General features: G+C 37.0%; 1 protein-coding gene across 1 annotated transcript in view; it reads right to left on the bottom strand.

Annotated features, from left to right (window-relative positions):
* The window catches only part of Iqcm (IQ motif containing M), a 433038-nt gene that overhangs the window by 194823 nt on the left and 217752 nt on the right, over positions 1-20463 (bottom strand). The window contains exon 9 of the mRNA XM_051168995.1: positions 14163-14358. Within this exon, the coding sequence (XP_051024952.1) occupies positions 14163-14358 (196 nt within the window). The remainder of the gene's footprint in view (positions 1-14162; positions 14359-20463) is intronic.

Raw genomic sequence — 20463 nt, 5'->3', positions numbered from 1 at the left:
GCAAATAGTCACAAGAAACAAGCTGGGGTAGCCATTCTAATATCTAATAAAACAAACTTCCAACCAAAATTAATCAAATGAGATGAGGATGGACACTTTGTACTCGTTAAAAGTAAAATCAACCAAGAAGACATCACAATTTTGAACATCTATGCTCCAAATACAAGGGATCCCACATTTGTAAAAGAGTTATTAACAAAGTTTGCCCCACTCATCAATAACCACACATTAATAGTGGGAGACTTCAACACCCCTCTTTCACTCAAGGATAGGTCTTTGATTCAAAAACTAAGCCGGGAAATAACCTCATTAACCAATGTCATGAATCAAATGGATCTAACAGATATCTACAGAACTTTCCACCCAAACACAAAGGATTATACCTTTTTCTCAGCACCCCATAGAATGTTCTCTAAAACTGATCACATAGTTGGTCACGAAGCAAACCTCAACAGATACAAGAAGATTGAAATAATACCTTGTATCTTATCAGATCACCATGGTCTAAGGCTGGACTTCAACAACAACAGAAATAACAAAAAGCATACTAACACATGGAAACTAAACAACTTTCTACTTAATGACACATGGGTCACGGAAGAAATAAGGGAAGAAATAAAAGACTTCCTGAAATTGAATGAAAATGATGGAACAACATACCCAAATTTGTGGGACACATTGAAAGCAGTGCTAAGAGGAAAATTCATAGCACTAAGTGCCTTTAAAAAGAAAAAGGAATCATCCCACATAAACAATGTAACAACACATCTGGAAGCTCTAGAACAAAAAAGAAGCAGAAACACCCAAGAGGAGTAGACGCCTGGAAATAATCAAACTCAGGGCTGAAATCAATAAATTAGAAACAAAGAGAACAATCCAAAGAATCAACAAAACCAAGAGCTGGTTCTTTGAGAAAATTAACAAGATAGACAAACCGTTAGTCAATCTAACTAAAAGACAGAGAAACACTATCCAAATTAACAAAATCAGAAATGAAAAGGGAGACATAACAACAGACACCGAAGAAATACAAAGAATCATAAGAACCTACTTTAAAGGCATTTTTGCCACAAAATTCGAAAATTTAAGGGAAATGGACAAATTTCTCGACCGATTCCATTTGCCAAAATTGAACCAAGACAGGATAAACAAATTAAATAGCCCTATCTAGCCTATAGAAATAGAAGTAACCATTGATAGTCTCCCAACCAAAAAAAGCCCAGGGCCAGATGGTTTCTGCTCAGAATTCTACCAGTCCTTCAAAGAGGAGCTAATACCGATAATATTCAAGCTATTCCAAAAGATAGAAATGGACGGAATATTACCAAATTCCTTCTATGATACCTAAACCTCACAAAGACCCAACAAAAAAAGAGAATTTCAGACCAATTTTTCTTATGAACATTGATGCAAAAATACTCAACAAAACACTCACAAAGCGAATACAACAACATATCAAAGACATCATTCACCATGACCAGGTAGGATTCATTCCAGGCATGCAGGGATGGTTCAACATATGGAAATCCATCAATGTAATCCATCATATAAATAAACTGGAAGAGAAAAACCACATGATCATCTCTTTAGATGCAGAAAAAGCATTTGACAAAAATCCAACACCCATTTATGTTTAAAGTCCTGGAGAGATCAGGAATACAAGGCACTTATCTAAACATAATAAAAGCTATATACAGCAAACCAACAGCCAACATTAAATTAAATGGAGAGATACTCAAGGAAATCCTTCTAAAATCAGGAACCAGACAAGGCTGCCCTCTGTCCCCATATCTCTTCAATGTAGTTCTTGAAGTTCTAGCTAGAGCAATAAGACAGCAAAAGGAGATCAAGGGGATACAAATGGGAAAGGAAGAAATCAAATTATCCCTATTTGCAGATGATATGATAGTGTATATAAGTGACCCGCAAAATTCCACCAGAGAACTCCTACAGCTGATAAACACCTTCAGCAAATTGGCAGGATACAAAATTAACTCAAAAAAGTCAATAGCTTTCCTGTATACAAATGACAAGCAGGCAGAGGAAGAAATTAGGAAAACTACTCCCTTCACAATAGCCACAAACAATATAAAATATCTAGGAGTAACTCTAACCAAGCAAGTGAAGGACTTATTCGAAAAAAACTTTAAACCTCTGAAGAGAGAGATTGAAGATGACATCAGAAGATGGAGGGATTTACTTTGTTCATGGATGGATCGGGAGAATCAACATAGTAAAAATGGCCATCTTACCAAAAGTATTTTACAGATTCAACGCAATCCCTATCAAAATACCTACAAAATATTTTGAAGATATTGAAAGATCAATTCTCAAATTCATATGGAGAAATAAAAAACCCAGAATAGCAAAAACAATCCTATACAATAAAAGATCCTCTGGAGGAATCTCCATACCTGATTTCAAGCTGTACTACAGAGCAACAGTAATTAAAACAGCATGGTACTGGCAAAGCAATAGGCTGGTGGATCAATGGAATCGAATTGAAGACCCAGAGATGAATCCACACACATTTGCTCACTTGATTTTTGACAAAGAAGCCAAATCTATTCAATAGAAAAATGATAGCATCTTCAACAAATGGTGCTGGTCTAGCTGGATGTCTACATGTAGAAAAATGCAATTAGACCCTTACTTGTCCTTATTTGTCACCATGCACAAAACTCAAGTCCAAGTGGATTAAAGACCTCAACATAAAACCAGAGACATTAATTCAGTTAGAGGAAAAAGTGGGGAAGAGCCTGGGACACATAGTCACAGAAAACAACTTCCTGAACAGAACACCAACAGTCCATGCCTTAATGTCAACCATTAATAAATGGGACCTCATGAGGCTGAGAAGCTTCTGTAAGGCAGGAGACACTGTCAAGAGAACAAAGCGACAGCCTACAGAATGGGAAAAGATCTTCACCAACCCTTCATCTGACAAAAGGTTAATATCCAAAATATATAAAGAACTCAAGAAATTAAACACCACAAAACCACACAACCCAATTGAGAAATGGGGCTTGGAACTTAACAGAGAATTCTCAACAGAGGAATATCAAATGGCTGAGAAACACTTAAAGAAATGCTCATCCTCGTTAGTCATCAGAGAAATGCAAATCAAAACGACACTGAGATTCCATCTTACACCCATCAGAATGGCTAAGATCAAAAACTCAAATGACACATGTTGTTGAGGATATGGAGAGAGAGAGAGGAACACTCCTTCATTGCTGGTGGGAATGCAAACTAGTACAGCCACTTTGGAAATCTATCTGGCGCTTTCTCAGAAAAATGGGAATAGGGCTTCCTCAAGACCCAGCTATTCCACTCCTTGGAATATACCCAGAAGATGTACTACCACACAACAGGGACATATGCTCAACCATGTTCATGGCTGCTTTATACATAATAGCCAGAACATGGAAACAGCCTAAGTGTCCCTCAGTAGAAGAATGGACTAAGAAACTGTGGTACATTTTACACTATGGAATACTACTCAGCTATTAAAAACAAGGAATTCCTGAAATTTGTGGACAAATGGATTGATCTAGAAATTATCATAATAAGTGAGTTCACCCAGAAGCAAAAAGAGACAAACGGTATATATTCACTTATATCAAAACACTAGTCCAAGGGATACGTACCATGAAAATCTTTACTTACCAAGAAAGTGGGTCAGAGAAAAGGACATTCAATTGAGACTTTAGGCGAGAGTAGCATGGAAGAATGGGGAAATAGTAGGACCCACACGGTCCTGGAAACCTACAAGAAGAACTTTATGACAGGCAGATCTGGGTCCTGGGGTCCTCCTCAAACTAAGGCACCAGCCAAGAAGAATATAGGCAGTAAGCTTCGAACCCCTACCAAGACCTAGCCGACGAACAGGATATTCTCCATTGTTGAGTGGAGAGTGAGATCTGACTCTCACACAAACTCTGGTGCCCCTTTTCTGACCATGTCCCCTGGATGGGGAGACCTGGCGGCACTCAGAGGAAGGGTAGCAAGTTACCAAGAAGAGACTCGATATTCTAAGAGCATATATAGGGGGAGGAGGTCTCCCTCAATCACAGACATAGGGGAGGGGAGAAAGGGGGAAGTGAGAGGGAGGGAAGAATGGGAGGAAACAGGAAAAGGGCTAACAATCGAGATATAATACAAATAAATTAATAAAATTTAAAAGAAAAAAAACCAAAATACTATGAATATAACATTTATATAATACCTGATTGCTTCATGGTTCTTCTTGTTATAGGTAGTTTACTGTATATATGTGTATTAATATAAACATACATGTAAAAAATTAAAATGAATAAAATTTAAAATGCAAATAGATCCATATTTATCACCCTGAACAAAACTAAAGTCCAAATGGATTGAAGACATCAACATAAAATGAGACACATTAAATCTGTTAAAAGAAAAAGTGGCAAAGAGTCTTGAGCTCATTGGTACAGGGGTCACTTTCCTGAACAGAATTACCAACAGCCTAGGCTCTAAGGTCAACAATTAATAAATGGGACCTCATGAAACTGAAGAGCTTCTGTAAGGCAAACGGTACTGTCAACAGAACAGCCTGTAGACTGGGAAATGATCTTCACCAACCCTATATCTGACAAAGGGCTAATATCCAAAATACATGAAGAACTCAAGAAATTAAATACTACCAAAACAAATAACCCAATTAAAAATGGGGTACAGAGCTAAACAGAGAATTTTCAATAGAGAAATATCGAATAGCTGAGAAACATTTAAATATATGCTCAACAAACTTAGTCATCAGGAAAAATGCAAATCAAAATGACTCTGAGATTACATCTTATACCTATCCGAATGGCTAAGATAAAAAACTCACGTGACAGTACATGCTGGTGAGGATGTGCACAAAGCTGAACACACCTCTATTGCTGGTGGGAGTGCAAACTTGTACAACCACTTTAGAAATCAATCTGGTATTTTCTCAGGAAATAGGGAATAATCCTACCTTAAGACCCAGCCATGTCAGTCCTGGACATATACCTGAAAGCTGCTCCACCATACAACAAGGACAGTTGCTCAAATATTTTCATAGCAGCTTTATTAAGGATACTCAGAATCTGGAAACAACCTAAATGCCCCTCAACCAAAGGATGAATAAAGAAACTGTGGTACATTTACATAGTGGAGTACTACTCAGCTATTAAAAACAAGGAAACCTTGAAATTTACCGGCAAATCGACAGAACTAAAAAAAAATCATCTTGAATGAGGTAACCCAGATCCAGAAAGACAGACATAGTATAATACTCAGTAATAAGTGGATATTAGCCACATAATACAGTATAACCACACTACAATACCAAGATTACCAACCAAGGACCAAGTATGATGTGGACCTAGACACTCTGCTCAGATGTAGTATATAGGCAGCACAGTCTGCTTATGAGTGTCACAATATGGGGAGTAGGGACTACTTCGGACATGGACTCTGGTCCCCCAACTTTGATCACTTCCCCCTCACAGATGGTCTTTCCAAGCCAGAGAGGAAAAGCATACAGGTAGTACATATGAGACTAGATAGGCTGAGGTCAGATGTTAGGACAGGAGTTATCCCCTTTCTGAGGACGGGGGAGTGAGGGAGAGTGGATTAGGGAGGAAGGGGATTGGAGGTGATGAGGGAAGGGGCTACAACTGGGATGTGAAGTATTAAAAATACAGAACAAGCAGGTAACTTATATTGCTAATCCTACTACTTGGGAATAGCTCTGAGACTGGCTGAGATATGAATGTTATGCATAAATAATGCTTCTTGTTGGCTACAAAATCCCTATGATTTATTATAAGATGCCATTTTTCGTACGGCATGAATAAAGATTTACAGATTTCTTTCTTTTTCTATTACAAAGAACAGAGAAGCAGCCTTAATTGTTCTGTGCATCACACACACTTCATACACAGGACTGTATAATGCTTGTGAGAAATTATATGTTTTCAGAACAAAACTGATGCTGGATCAGACCTGACAGGATTCATTCCTCTCAGCATGCTGGACACTGACATCCTGCATCCTTCATGTTCCAGCACCAAGTGTTTCAGTTGGTGTTCCTCATCAAAACAGGACAGCTTCAAAAAAAAGCTTCCAATTCCAATTTGTGCAGAATTTCAGACTGTATCACACAGGACTTTAATTAAGCCTAGAATTTCTCAACATTTAGCAACTGGACCACAAATGCTATTCCTAGCTTGTTTAGCAATTTTCCCCAATTTTATTTGGGTTCCTACAAAGGTATTATTTTTTCCAAATCAGCCAGAAGAAACCTTAAGACAACAATGCCCCATTTCCATTAAGGGGTGTTGGGTAAGCTTTTGGTTGCTTTCTTGGGTTATAGATGTTTGCTTTCACTGGGAGTTGATTATAAGTTATTATTGGTCTCATTCAGAGAGAAAACAAGGTTTGACTCAGGTATGTCTCTCTTTTCCTTTATCTTTCTTTCTTAGGATTGGAGATAGGGTTGAAAAGAAAGAAGGGATGATAGGACAGAACATAGATTATTGAATCTACTCCTCAACTTAATTCCTTAATTGTTACTCACAATATTATTTTTAATTCACTGGTATAGAATTTTGTATATGGATGAAAAATAAGTTTAATTTTAATACATTGGTATACAATTCAATTTTAAGATTATTCTTCACACACATTATATATATATTTCTACCCTAATATGAGGTATTGTACACCTCCAACTCAATTACAATACAAGGTTTACTTCCAATACTTTGAAAGTGCTATTGCAGGCTGCTTAGGATAATTAAGTAATAAAAGTTAATTGTTAGTTGATCAAATTATGGTCATGTCAATTACCAGTCTATTTGTATCACAAGAATATACATCCTAGATTTCACAGATAGATATGATTCTATATATAGATAAGGTAAAATAATTAGATAAGGTATTCAAAAACCTCAGCAGAGACCTACAGAATGTGGCATTTAAAGTTGTTTTTATTATTTTAAAGATTCACTGAAAATAAGACAGGTTAACTCCTGGCAATACTCGTCCTACCTCAAAGAAGATGATGAACATCAAATAATCTCCTTATGAAGATGGGTTCAAATGTGTCAAACAAGCCACTGGGGAAAATATGCTTGTTTTGACTATAACCAGAATTCTGCCTAAAAGTGGGCAAGCTTGGATGCAGGCAGAATCAGCAGCCAAGCTCTGCCAAGACAGAGTAAACAATTCCTTAATAGTTCCTGCCTCACAAATATGTCTATCAGATACAGTGTGCCAGAGGCTGAAGACGCTGCTTCAATGTGATAGAGAGTTTTGGGTGATGATTCAGGCACCAAACTGTCTCTCTTATCTTTTCATTTAGGATGCTGCTAACCCACACTTCCTGTTTACTGAGGTAATTAATTTTATTCCTTCTCAAGTCTCTGATGAGGTTGGAGACCAGATAGTTTAGTTTTACAATTAAGCTTAGTTGTTTAGGGGTTAAGATGTTTTTAGGTCTAGATAGAGGTTTTAAGTTGATAAAGATAAGATGTGATAGATATTAATTTACATTCAGAATTTTAAACACACCAAGATGGAAAAGATTTTTTTCCTTAAGGTTGCCAAATACAAATAGCCAAAACACTGAATGTAATATTTATATAATTCCTGATTGTGCATGGTTCTTCTTGTTTTTTATTGCTTCTTTGTCTATTGTATATATGTGTAATAATATAAATGTATATTTAAAAAGAAAAGTAAAAAATAACACAAAATAACAAATTATAAATGAAATATTGAAATTATATAATATTTCAGAGATTTTGAATTAAGGAAATTATTATGTTTTGTTTTATTGCTATTTTTAGATTTTTATACCAAAATCTATTAACAGATTGTTTAAAGAAAAGAACTTTTTGAATAGTAAAAATTATGTTGGTAGTTAAATATAGCAATCTTCATGATCTCCTTTATGACTGCTAAGGTAATTGAACACTGTTTCATGATTTTAAATATACCCACACTGAGAAGACTTCAAAAGCAAATAGTGAAAAATGAACAATCGCTGTAGTGGACACTGTCCACAGCAAAGAGTTGGAACTCTCCCAGTAGAGGGATTGCCACAGTGCTTACAATTATCCAGTGATTTGCTGTGCAGCCTCCAAAACAGAGTTTCTATCAAGAATTCCCCCAGTAGAAACTATTGGGGTAGGCATGGCAAAGGAAACATCATTTATTGCAGTATGAGCCTGTCCCTCCAGCATTTTGTCAGTAGGCAAAACAACTTTAGCCATGTCAACAAAGCAGCCATCTAAGTCACAAAATGTAATGCCAGTGACGGAACAAAAAAAAAATCAATGATCATAACAGAATTTATAACTAAATAAAAGTCTACAATCTTCTTTCTATTGGCTCTTATTCCCTAAAGCTGCTTCCCATTGTTTTCATCTTAGATTCCACTGCCACAGAGAAATTCAACATTCTAGGCATCAGTCTCTCCTTTTAAACATCATCTTACTTACAACATTGCCAGTCTTTCTGAATTCATTTGTGTTCCCGAGGTCATGAGTGACTACCATTCTTTCTGACAGCAGAAATGCCAGCTACACCACCTGAGATATAGAAACTGTGTACACAACATGAAAGCTGTGCCTTATCAGAGACCATAACAAGCTTCTAAAATAATGTTTTGTTGAATCAATTTATTGAATTCAGTTATGTGTTGACCAAAGACCATAGGTTCAACACCATTTTCTATATTTAAAAATTGTAACAAAGAATACAGAGGTTATAATCTAACCAAAATAATAAAGAATTTAACGACATAAAAAGTTGATGAGCAAGAAAAATAGAAGATGATAAGTCATATAGTTGAAATAGTAGAGACTGTATACTACATGTTGGGGAAGTATGTGATGATATGAATGCAAAATTAAAAACTACATACTTTCAACTAAATCATAAAACTTGTACTGACTATATTAGTTGGTTGAATGAAAGGAAGGGATTATTATGTTATTGTTATTACTATCATCATCATCATCATCACAGTCCCAGGAGATTTACTCCATGATTGCAGGGAGCTATGACAATAGTACCAGGACGAGGCTGGTCACAATCTGTCCATAGTCATGGAGCAGAGAGAGATGAATGGTAGTACTCAACTCTCTTTCGCCTTTTTTCTTTAGTCTAGGACTCAGCCCATGAAATAGTGAAACCTACATTCAGAGGCTTTTTCCACCTCGTTCCCAAAGATTTGCTTCCATGGTTATTCTACATCCTGTCAATTTGACAATATTAAGCATTGCATAGTTGGCAGCAGTTGTGTACACAGTATAGAATATGTAGAGAACTGGAAATCAGAATGCATGAGCCAGCCCCGCATTGTGGACCAGGGCATGGGAGGGTTGGGTTGCCTGAATGGCTTGAAGTTTATGGGAAGCAGAAGATAAAGCTTCCCTGGCTAACACACACACACACACACACACACACACACACACACACACACACACACATGATAACAGAGTACAATCAAAAATTTGAGTTTATAAATTCCTAAGATATGTGTGAAGAAGCCTAAAGTGATGATCTGGACAGAAGCCAGAGACAGGAGGTCATATGTGCATGTTAGGAAGTTCACAGTTCATGTTCGATCAGTACAAGGCAGCATAATACCATGAGAAGTAGGGGAAAGTGACAAGTTTTTTAAAATACGCTATATACTGTCATATCATCTGCAAATTGTGATACTTTGACTTCTTCCTTTTGAATTTGTATCCACTTGATATCCTTTAGTTGTCTTGCTATTATTCCAACTAAACATCATGTACTGTATTGAAGAGATATGGAGAGAGTTGGCAACCATGTCTTTGTCCCAGGTTTTAGTGGAATTTCTTTGAGTTTCTCTCCATTTAATTTGATGTTGGCTATTACCTTTCTGTATTATCTTTATTATCTTATTATGATCTCTCCAAGACTTTTTACCATAAAGGGGTGTTGGATTTTTGTCAACACTTTTTTTTACATCTAATGAGATGATTGTGTGATTTTTTTTTTCAGTTTGCTTATATGATGCATTACATTGGTAGGTTTTCCTATATTGAACCACCCCTGCATCCAGTGAAAGTGGTTGAAGAGAGGGAACAGTATAGGAGAGGGAGTGTGGAGGGAAACGAGAGTGGGAGTCAGATATAAGGAGAGAGGTGCAGGGAGGACATGGGGCACAGAAATGAGGGAAAAGAAATTGTGAGTGTGGGCATCTCTGAGACAAGCTGGAGACAGGGTAGGTTCCTAGGATAATATGGGGGTGACTTAGCTGAGACCTCTAGTAGCAGAGGTCATGGAGACTGACAGGATTCATCCTCCAATATGCTGAGACACTGACACATCTGTTACGGCATCCTGCATGTTCCAGCTTCAGCCGCCTTGGTTGCTATTCCTCATCAGAGCCTGCTCTCAGGAGAGCTTTGAAGAAAGCTACTGATATCAATTGGTCTAGCATTTCAAACTGTTCCAAACAGGACTTCTGTTAAGCCTGAAATTTCCCAACATTTAGAGACGGGCCCACAAATGGTACTGCTAGCTTGCTTAACCATTTTTTCCCAATTTTATTTGGGCCTCCCAAAAGGAATTCTATGCCCCCAAATCAGCAAAAAGCAACCTTAAAAGATCATCACCCTATTTCTTTAAAGGAGGTTTGGGTGGGTTTTTTTTTGGTTGTTTTCTTAGACTACAGATGTTTATTGTCATTGGGAGTTGATTATAGGAGGTTAGATTCAGGGATTTCTCTCTTTTCTTTTCCTTTCTCTGTCTTTATTTCTTATGGATATAGAGGTTTAAAAGAAAGATGGGAAAATATAGAAAAATATATAGATATCATAGAGCAAAAAGTAATTTATTGAATCTACTTGCCTTAAGGCTTTGTTATTCTCAAATAAGTTTATTTTTAATGTGTTGGTATAAAATTGTGTATATTGATGCAAAATTAGTTTATTTTTGATATATTGATATAGAATTAAATTTTAATATTTTCTTAGATATACACATTATATACAAATTAGTGGATAGTCAATCAGATTCATGATCATGTCAAATACTAGTCTAATTTATCACGGTAATATACATTATAGATTTAACGCATAGATATGATTCTATAGATAGATTATATAAAGAAAAATAGACATTAGATAGATGTGTGTGTGTTTGTGTGTGTGTGTGTGTGTGTGTGTGAGAGAGAGAGAGAGAGAGAGAGAGAGAGAGAGAGAGAGAGAGAGAGAGAGAGAAAGTATTCAAAAACCTCAGAGACCTACAGAATATGGCATTTTAAAATGCTTTTATTATTTTAAGGATTCTTTGACAAGACAGGTCAAATCCTGGCAACACCCCACCTATCTCAAATAAGACGATGAGCATTGAAAAACTTCCTTATGGAGATGGCTTCAAATGTGGCAAAGCCACCAGGAAAAAAAAAAAAAAAAAGCCCTCCTACCACAGACAGAATTCTAAAATGGGCAAGCTTGGATGCAGGCTGAGTTGACTTCTGAGCTCTTCCTAGACAGGGTAAGCAAGTCCTTAACAGTTCCTGCTTCATAAATGTATCAATCAGATACACTGAGTCAGAAGGCTTTAGCCAATGTAATGTGGCTGTCCAGGTAGCAAACTGTCTCTGTTGTTTTGTTTGTTTGTTTGTTTGTTTGAGGTGTTTTTTTAAGCAGCTAACCTGCATTTCCTGTTTACTTAGGTAATTAATTTTATTCCTCCTCAAATCTCTAATGGGGTTGAAGACTAAATTATTGTAGTTTTACAATTAAGCTTAGTTGTTTAGGAATTTTAAAAGATGTATTAAGATCTAGAACAATGTTTTAGGCTAATAGGTTGATAGAAAGTAATTTAGATACAAAACTTTAGACTCTCATAGATAGGCTAGATAATATTTTCTCTTAAGTGGCTAAATGCATTTAGACTAGACATTGCTAATGTAACTCTTATCTAATAGTTTTAATAACTGTTCCATAATTATTATTGTATTTTAGTCTATTATCGAAATAAAATGATCCATTTTCTAGAATTAAAGAGTGAAATGTGGGCATAATATTCTTGTGGACTACATACAGTTTACCTTTGTTCATTCAAATTCTAATTTCTCTACCCCTACTATCTGGTTCCAGTCTGGACATTGCACTGTGATTTTTATTCTAAGTATCTTCTGTGTCAAGTTTGTGTAAACATGCCACCATATTTTCTCTGTGTTGCCAATAAAAGCCAACTAGCCAATGTTGAGCAATACAGAGAATAGGGTGGGGCATCCTAATACAATGAGGAGAGGAGAAAGACTAGGAAGGACAGGAGGGATGCACATGGGGAGGGCAAGGAAACACCAAGATGAATGAGCCGAGCCGGACCTAGGATACGAGTGAAAAGCAAGTGTAATGTGGGAAGTCTGAATGGGAGGAAACTATACTAGCTTGGAGGTTTAAGATAGAGTAATTATTATGCGTCACTGTGTTCTAGTCTAATTAAATAAATCCTAATCTCTCTGTGTGGTTATTTGGATATAAAGCTGAATAAGGAGTAACCATTGTTTAAAATAATAAGTCAATATTAAGTATTTATAATCCTTCAACAGGTACTGGTGGGGAACAGGGGATGAGAAAGGGAGAGTGGAACAAAGAGGAGAGGAGGTAGGGGCTATGATTGCGGTGTAAAGTGAATAAATAAATAAATATTTTTAAAACATGTGGCATATACTACAGAGGACTAAATGAAAATAAGCCCATAGTCAAAGAAATCCATTAGAAATCTATTATACCTGTTTATATTAGAACAGATGAAAATAAAATCTGAAGGAAAGGCAAAGAAAAAGAATAGAAGAAAATGTGTGGAACTCATTGCAATTGGTAATGATAATATGTCAAAAACTCAGACAGTTCTAGCCTGTGACTACAGAATAGGTATAGTGCATATGTAAGAGAGAAAGTCCCTGGAAAAGAAAATGACTTCATTTGGGAGCTATATGAAGTGTGATCTAACTATATAAATTTCAAGTAAGCACTGTAATTCCTGAGTTTTAGTTACAGAGAAAGGTCTGTGATATAGTTTTGACTGGGATAGGAAACAGTCTTGCCAAAAGCAGTTCAAGTAAGTCACAGGACATGGAGATTAAGCATAGTCCTATTGTCAGGCAGGTATTTATCAGCTGTTTACTTGATTGTAAGTGCTTGGTTTGACTTATATAAGCTTGGATTTCTTCACTCATAAAACAGAAACAGCAGCTACCTAACTTGTTACTGATGTGTTAAGCACAAAGCATTTACTTTTTACAAGACATTGGACTTACTATCAGAATGATGAAACCATTGGACACACTTATATTACAAACAAGAATATAGCTGTGTTCTTACAAATAAGTACTCAGGGGACCCAACTTCAAGCCCTTCCAAAGTACTACTCTGAGAAAAGTGTACACTCTTCATCCACTCTACTGTTCATGGTTTGCCAAGCTTTAGCCCTCAAGGTGAGGACACTTCTTAAGCTCTCACAGTTTATCAAGATACATCCATTTGGACTTCTCTTGTATTTTGGTAAACAAAGGGGATTCTTGGGGCTTATTCTGAAAATCAAGGTTGCTGATTCTAAAAGTTGTCAAGGTGGATATTGGGAGAGCAAAGAGCTATGCAGTCATTTTCAAAGGAAACGTTTGGTGCACTACAAGAGTACCTCCAAGTTTGAAAAGCAGACAGCTTCTAGTTATTCTAACTACAGTATGCAAATATCAAAAAGCAAGAGAACGGTTTGCTCTGGTTCCAGAACTCCTGAGCTACGGATAAGCTTGATATTTTGTTCAGTGTCCAAATTCTCAGAAGACAAAACTGTTCCCAGAACAGATTGCTCATTTCATTTTCTCATTCAAAAAAATTTTTAAGAAAAATTACACACCTATTTCCAGGCAAAAGTATTCAAAATTCTGTAAGTAAATTTAACATAAGAAGATGGGGAGTGCTGGCACACACCTTAGTCTGAGCACTCAGGAGGCTGAGGCAGGTGGATCTCTGAGTTTGGGGCCAGCCTTGTCTACAGAGAGAGTTCCAGGACAGCCAGAGCAACACAGAGAAACCCTGTATTTAAAAAACAAAAATCTACACGTGAAATTTTGAAGGCATTCTTGTCCTTAAGGTACCTCTTACCTTGATCTTTATTCTTTGAAGTCTTTTGCGCTCAAGCCATCCCCTGATATATGCTTGTATAATGGTGATCAGTTTAATAATTTTTCTAGTAAATATGATTTTGTTTCTTTTCTGGAACAATTGGTAAATTTCTATGTGTGGTCCAATTCTTTTGACTTTGCTGCCATCTTTATCAGATATTACAACAGTCTTTGACCTAAAAGATGTAAAAAAAAATTCTTAGAAATAACTAGAAAAATAAACACATTTACATACACACACACATACTTTTCTGTAATTTTTTTCTAATTTGAGACACATTATTACTAGGTTGATCAAACTGGCCTTGAATTCACTGTTTCCCTTGCAGGTATTGAATTTTTGAATGACCTGCCTCAACCTATACAGAAGCTGGAATTAAGGGACTTTACTATTAGATGAGCCTTCAGCGGCAAGTCTCCTCAAATAAGAAAGGCACTTGACTCAAACATAGAATTTAATATATAACATCATGTAATGATATTGATAAAGTTCTAAAAGAAGGAAGAAGATGCTGTAATCAATGTATCATTGCATAGCAGTAAACTTCTACAGGAAGGAAATCCAAAAGAAAGGGAACCTTTCAAAGTTGTTCACAACTGTTCAAAGAGGTCAGGCTAGTCCGAGTAATTTTCATCCCCTGCAGTTAAATTAGAGTAATCAATACTCTAAATAATTTAGTCGAATGTTACTTATATGCCTACCCAGTCTGAAATTATTTCTGATGCTAGACCTGAGACAGGGAGCAGTGAGGCAAGCAGGGTCATGAACTGCAGGATAAACCACAGAGGAACCATACTAGAAACAATGATGACACGTCAATCCTAAAATGAGTAAACCTACAGCAGTGATGGTAAGCATAGAAGAAAATGAGGGCTCTCTGCCATTGATACGGACCCTTGGCAACTACGCGTCTACATGTTTTTCTTCATAGATATGATTTATTTTTAACATGGCGACTGTTTTTCGGTATCTCTCAGAGTCTACTTCTCTTTCAAATTCTTAGCATGTAGAAACTAAAAAACGGTGCTACTGTGTGACTCCTGGCCACATATCTAAAGGAGAGGCACAGGGAAGGCTGCTCACCACAGCTATCTCTTCTGCACTAACACGCCTTGGAATTTCACAGCCAGTTTTCCTGATTCTCAGAGTAAATTTCTAACTTAAACTGACTTTAGTCTTGCTTTAGTTTCTTATAGCCTATTTTTATTTTTGCATTAATTAGATTCTTGAGCAAGATTCTTTGTTTTGTGTTACACCTTGTTATTATTTCTCTTCCCTTGGACTTTGAGGAGTTGGAAGTACGATTTTGTTTTGTTTTGTTTTGTTTTTATTTTTTATTAATTTATTCTTGTTACATCTCAATGGTTATCCCATCCCTTGTATCCTCCCATTCTTCCCTCCCTCCCATTTTCCCCTTATTCTCCTCCCCTATGACTGGTCCTAAGGGAGATTTCTTCCTGCTGTATATGCTCATAGGGTATCAGGTCTCTTCTTTGTAACCTGCTATCCTTCCTCTGAGTGCCACCAGGTCTCCCCCTCCAGGGGACATGATCAAATATGAGGTGCCAGAGTAAGTGTGAAAGTCATACCCCACTCTCCACTCAACTGTGGAGAATGTTCTGCCCATTGGCTAGATCTGGGTAGGGGTTTAAAGTTTACCGCCTGTATTCTCCTTGGCTGGTGCCTTAGTTTGAGCGGGAACCCTGGGCCCAAATCTGCCTAACATAATGTTCTACTGTAGGTTTCTAGGACCCTCTGGATCCTTCTACTTTGCTATTCTCCCATGCTTCTCTCATCTAGAGTCCCAATAGGATGTCCTCCCCTCTGTCCCAGTTTTCTGGTAAGTGAAGGCTTTCATGGGACATGCCCCTTAGGCTAGTATGCAGATATAAATCAGTATATACAATTTGAGTCTTTCTGCTTCTTGGTTACTCACTCATTATGATCATTTCTAGCTTAATCCATTTGTCCACAAATTTCGGGAATTCCTTGTTTTTAATGGCTGAGTAGTATTCCATAGTGTATATGTACCACAGTTTCTTTATCCATTCTTCTGCTGAGGGACACTTAGGCTGTTTCCACGTTCTGGCTATTATGAATAAGGCTGCTATGAACATGGTTGAGCAAATTTTCTTGTTGTGTGCTGGAGCATCTTCAGGAATTATTTCAAGGAGTGGAATAGCTGGGTCCTGAGGAAGCCCTACTCCGAGTTTTCTGAGATAGCACCAGATAGATTTCCAAAGTGGCTGTATTAATTTGCATTCCCACCAGCAATGAAGGAGTGTTCCTCTCTCCCCACATCCTTGCCAGCATGTGGTGTCACGTGAATTTTTGATCTTAGCCATTCTGATGGGTGTAAGATAAAATCTCAGAGTTGTTTTGATTTGCATTTCTCTGATGACTAACAAGGATGAGCATTTCTTTAAGTGTTTCTCGGCCATTTGATATTCCTCTGCCAAGAATTCTCTGTTTAGTTCCAAGCGCCATTTCTCAATTGGGTTATTTGGTTTGGTGGTGTTTAATTTCTTGTTCTTTATATATTTTGGATATTAGACCTTTGTCAGATGTAGGGTTGGTGAAGATCTTCTCCCTGTCTGTAGGCTGTTGCTTTGTTCTCTTGACAGTGTCTCCTGCCTTACAGAAGCTTCTCACCCTCATGAGGTCCCATTTATTAATTGTTGACCTTAAGGCCTGGGCTGTTGGTGTTCTGTTCAGAAAGTTGTCTCCTGTGCCAATATGTTCCAGGCTCTTCCCCACTTTTTCTTCTAAGTGACTTAGTGTCTCTGGTTTTAGGTTGAGGTCTTTAATCCACTTGGGTTTGAGTTTTCTGTAAGGTGACAAATATGGGTCCAGTTGCATTTTTTTACACATAGACCTCCAATTAGACCAGCACCATTTGTTGAAGATGCTATCCTTTTTCCATTGAATGGATTTGGCTTCTTTGTCAAAAATCAAGTGACCATATGTGTATGGATTTATATCTGGGTCTTCGATTCGATTCCACTGATCAACCAGGTTCTTGCTGTGCCATGCTGTTTTAATTACTATTGCTTTATAGTACAGTTGAGATCAGGTATGGAGATTCCTCCAGAGGATCTTTTATTGTAGAAGATTGTTTCAGCTATTCTGGGTTTTTTTTGTTTTTCCATATGAAGTTCAGAATTGAACTTTCAATGTCTTTAAAAAATTGTGTAGGTATTTTGATAGGGATTGCATTAAATCTGTAGATTGCTTTTGGTAGGATGGCCATTTTTTCTATGTAAATTCTCCCGATCCATGAGCAAGGAAGATCATTCCATCTTCTCAGGTCATCTTCAATCTCTTTCTTCAGAGTTTTGAAATTTTTTCAAACAAGTCCTTCACTTGCTTAGTTACAGTAACTCCTAAATGTTTTATATTGCATGTGAAGGGTGTGACTTTCCTAAAGCTTCCTAAACAAGCTTGTCATTTGTGCATAGGAAGGCTACAGACTTTTTTGAGTTAATTTTGTCTCCAGCCACTTTGCTGAAGGTGTTTATCAGCTGTAGGAGTTCTCTGGTGGAATTTTGAGGGTCACTTATGTACACTATCATATCATCTGCAAATAAGGATAATTTGAGTTCCTCCTTTCCCATTTGGATACCCTTGACCTCTTTTTGTTGTCTTATTGCTCTGGCTAGAACTTCAAGTACTATATCGAAGAGACATGGAGAGAGTGGGCACCCTTGGCTTGTTGCCGATTTTAGAGGAATTTCCTTGAGTATCTATCTCACCATTTACTTTGATTTTCGCTATTGGCTTGCTGTATATAGCCTTTATTGTGTTGAGGAAATTGCCTTGTATCCCCGATCTCTCTAAAACTTTAAAAATGAACAGGTGTTGGATTTCATCAAGTGTTTTCTCTGCATCTAAAGAGATGATCATGTGGTTTTTTATCTTCAGTTTGTTTATATGATGGATTACATGGATGGATTTCTGTATGGTAAACCATCCCTGCATACCTGGAATGAAGCCTACTTGGTCATGATGAATGTTATCTTTGATGTGTTCTTGTATTCATTTTGCAAGTGTTTTATTTAGTATTTTTGCATCGATGTTCATAAGAGAAATTGGTCTGAAATTCTCTTTCTTTGCTGAGTCTTTGTGAGGTTTAGGTATCAATGTGACTACGGCCTCATAGAATGAATTTGGTAGTGTTCCATCCATTTCTATCTTTTGGAGTAGCTTGAAGAGTATCGGTATTAGCTCGCCCTTGAAGGTCTGGTAGAATTCTGCACTGAAACCATCTGGCCCTGGGCTTTTTTCTTTTGGTTGGGAGACTGTCAATGATTGCTTCTATTTCTGTAGGGGAAATGGGACTATTTATCTTGTTTATCTGTTCTTCACTCCACTTTGGCAAGTGAAATTGATCAAGAAAATCATCCATTTCCCTTAGATTTTCAAATTGTGTGGAATATATGCCTTCAAAGTAGGATCTAATGGTTGTTTGTATTTCTTCAGTGTCTATTATTAAGTCTCCCTTTTCATTTCTGATTTTGTTGATTTCAATACTGTCTCTCTGCCTTTTAGTTACTTTGCCTAACAGTCTGTCTATCTTGTTGATTTTCTCAAAGAACCAAGTCCTGGTTTTGTTGATTCTTTTGACTGTTTTCTTAGTTTCTAATTTGTTAATTTCAGCCCTGAGTTTGATTATTTTCAGACGTCTACTCCTCTTGGGGGTTTCTGCTTCTTTTTTCTCTAGGGTTTCCAGTTGTGTCAGTAAGATGCTTATGTGCGATGTTTCCAATTTCTTTTTAAAGGCACTTAGTGCTATGAATTTTCCTCTTAGCACTGCTTTCAATGTATCCCACAAATTTGGGTATGTTGTTCCTTCATTTTCATTGAATTTCAGAAACTCCTTGATTTCTTTCTTTATTTCTTCCCTGACCCAGGTGTCATTTCGCAGAGAGTTGTTTAGTTTCCACGAACGTGTAGGCTTTTTGCTATTTCTGTTGTTGTTGAATTGCAGGCTAGGACCATGGTGATCTGATAGGATACAAGGTAGTATTTCAATCCTCTTGTATCTGTTGAGGCTTGCTTTGTGACCAACGATGTGATCAATTTGGAGAAGGTTCCATGGAGTGCAGAGAAGAAGGTGTATTCTTTCTTGTTTGGGTGAAAGGTTCTATAGATATCTGTTAGATCCATTTGACCCATGGCATTTGTTAATGATGTTATTTCTCAGCTTAGTTTCTGTTTCAATATCTTATCCTTCAGTGAGAGTGGGGTGTTGAAGGCTCCCATTATTATTGTGTGGGAATCGATGTGTGGTTTAAGCTTCATTAGCAGATCTTTAACAAATGCGGGTGCCCTTGTATTGGGAGCATAGATGTTCAGCATTCTGATGTCATCTTGGTTGACTTTACCTTTGATGAGTATGAAGTGTCCTTCCTCATCCCTTTTGATTAATTTTGGTTGAAAGTCTATTTTGTTCGATACTAAAATGGCTACGCCTGCTTGCTTCTTGTGACCATTTGCTTGGAATATTTTTTCCAACCTTTTACCCTGAGGTAATGCCTATCATTATGGGTGAGATGTGTTTCTTGAATGCAGAAGAATGTTGGATCTTGTTTATGCACCCATTCAATTAGTCTGTGTCTTTTTTTTTTTTTTTTTTTTTTAGAATTGAGACCATTGATGTTGAGAGATATTAGTAACAAGTGACTGTTAAGATTCTTAATTTTGATGTTGTTTCCAGTTGAGCGTTTGTGTAGTTGTGTTTTTGCCATGGGATAGTTATCTATTTCTTGAGTAGTTTTGGTTGTAGCTTGACCCTTTGTGATGGAGTTTTCCTTCTAGTACCTAGTGGATTGGTACTGTTTGAATTTGTTTTTGTCGTGGAATATTTTGTTTTCTCCATCTATGGTTATTGATAGTTTTGCTGGGTAAAGTAGTCTGGCCTGGCACCTGTGGTCTATTAGGGTTTGCAGGATCTCTGTCCATGCCCTTCTGGTTTTATATGGTCTCTGCTGAGAAGTCGCGTGTTTACCATTAAATGTTATTTGGCCCTTTTCCCTTGCAGCTTTTAATATTTTTTCTTTGTTTTGTGTTTTGATTAATATGTGACGGGCAGTTTTTCTTTACTGGTCAATTCTATTTGGTGTTCTGTAGGCCTCTTGTATGTTTATAGACATGTCTTTCTTTAGATTGGGGAATTTTTCTTCTATGATTTTGTTGAGAATCGTTTCTGGGCTTGGAGTCTGATATCTTCTCTTTCTTCAATGCCTATTATCCTCAGATTTCTTCTTTTCATGGTGTCCTT

The sequence above is a fragment of the Acomys russatus genome, chromosome 26, assembly GCF_903995435.1.
Source record: "Acomys russatus chromosome 26, mAcoRus1.1, whole genome shotgun sequence".
In the NCBI taxonomy this organism is placed as follows: domain Eukaryota; kingdom Metazoa; phylum Chordata; class Mammalia; order Rodentia; family Muridae; genus Acomys; species Acomys russatus.
The sequence above is the reverse complement of the archived record's forward strand: the minus strand, read 5'-3'. Positions and strand labels throughout refer to the sequence as shown.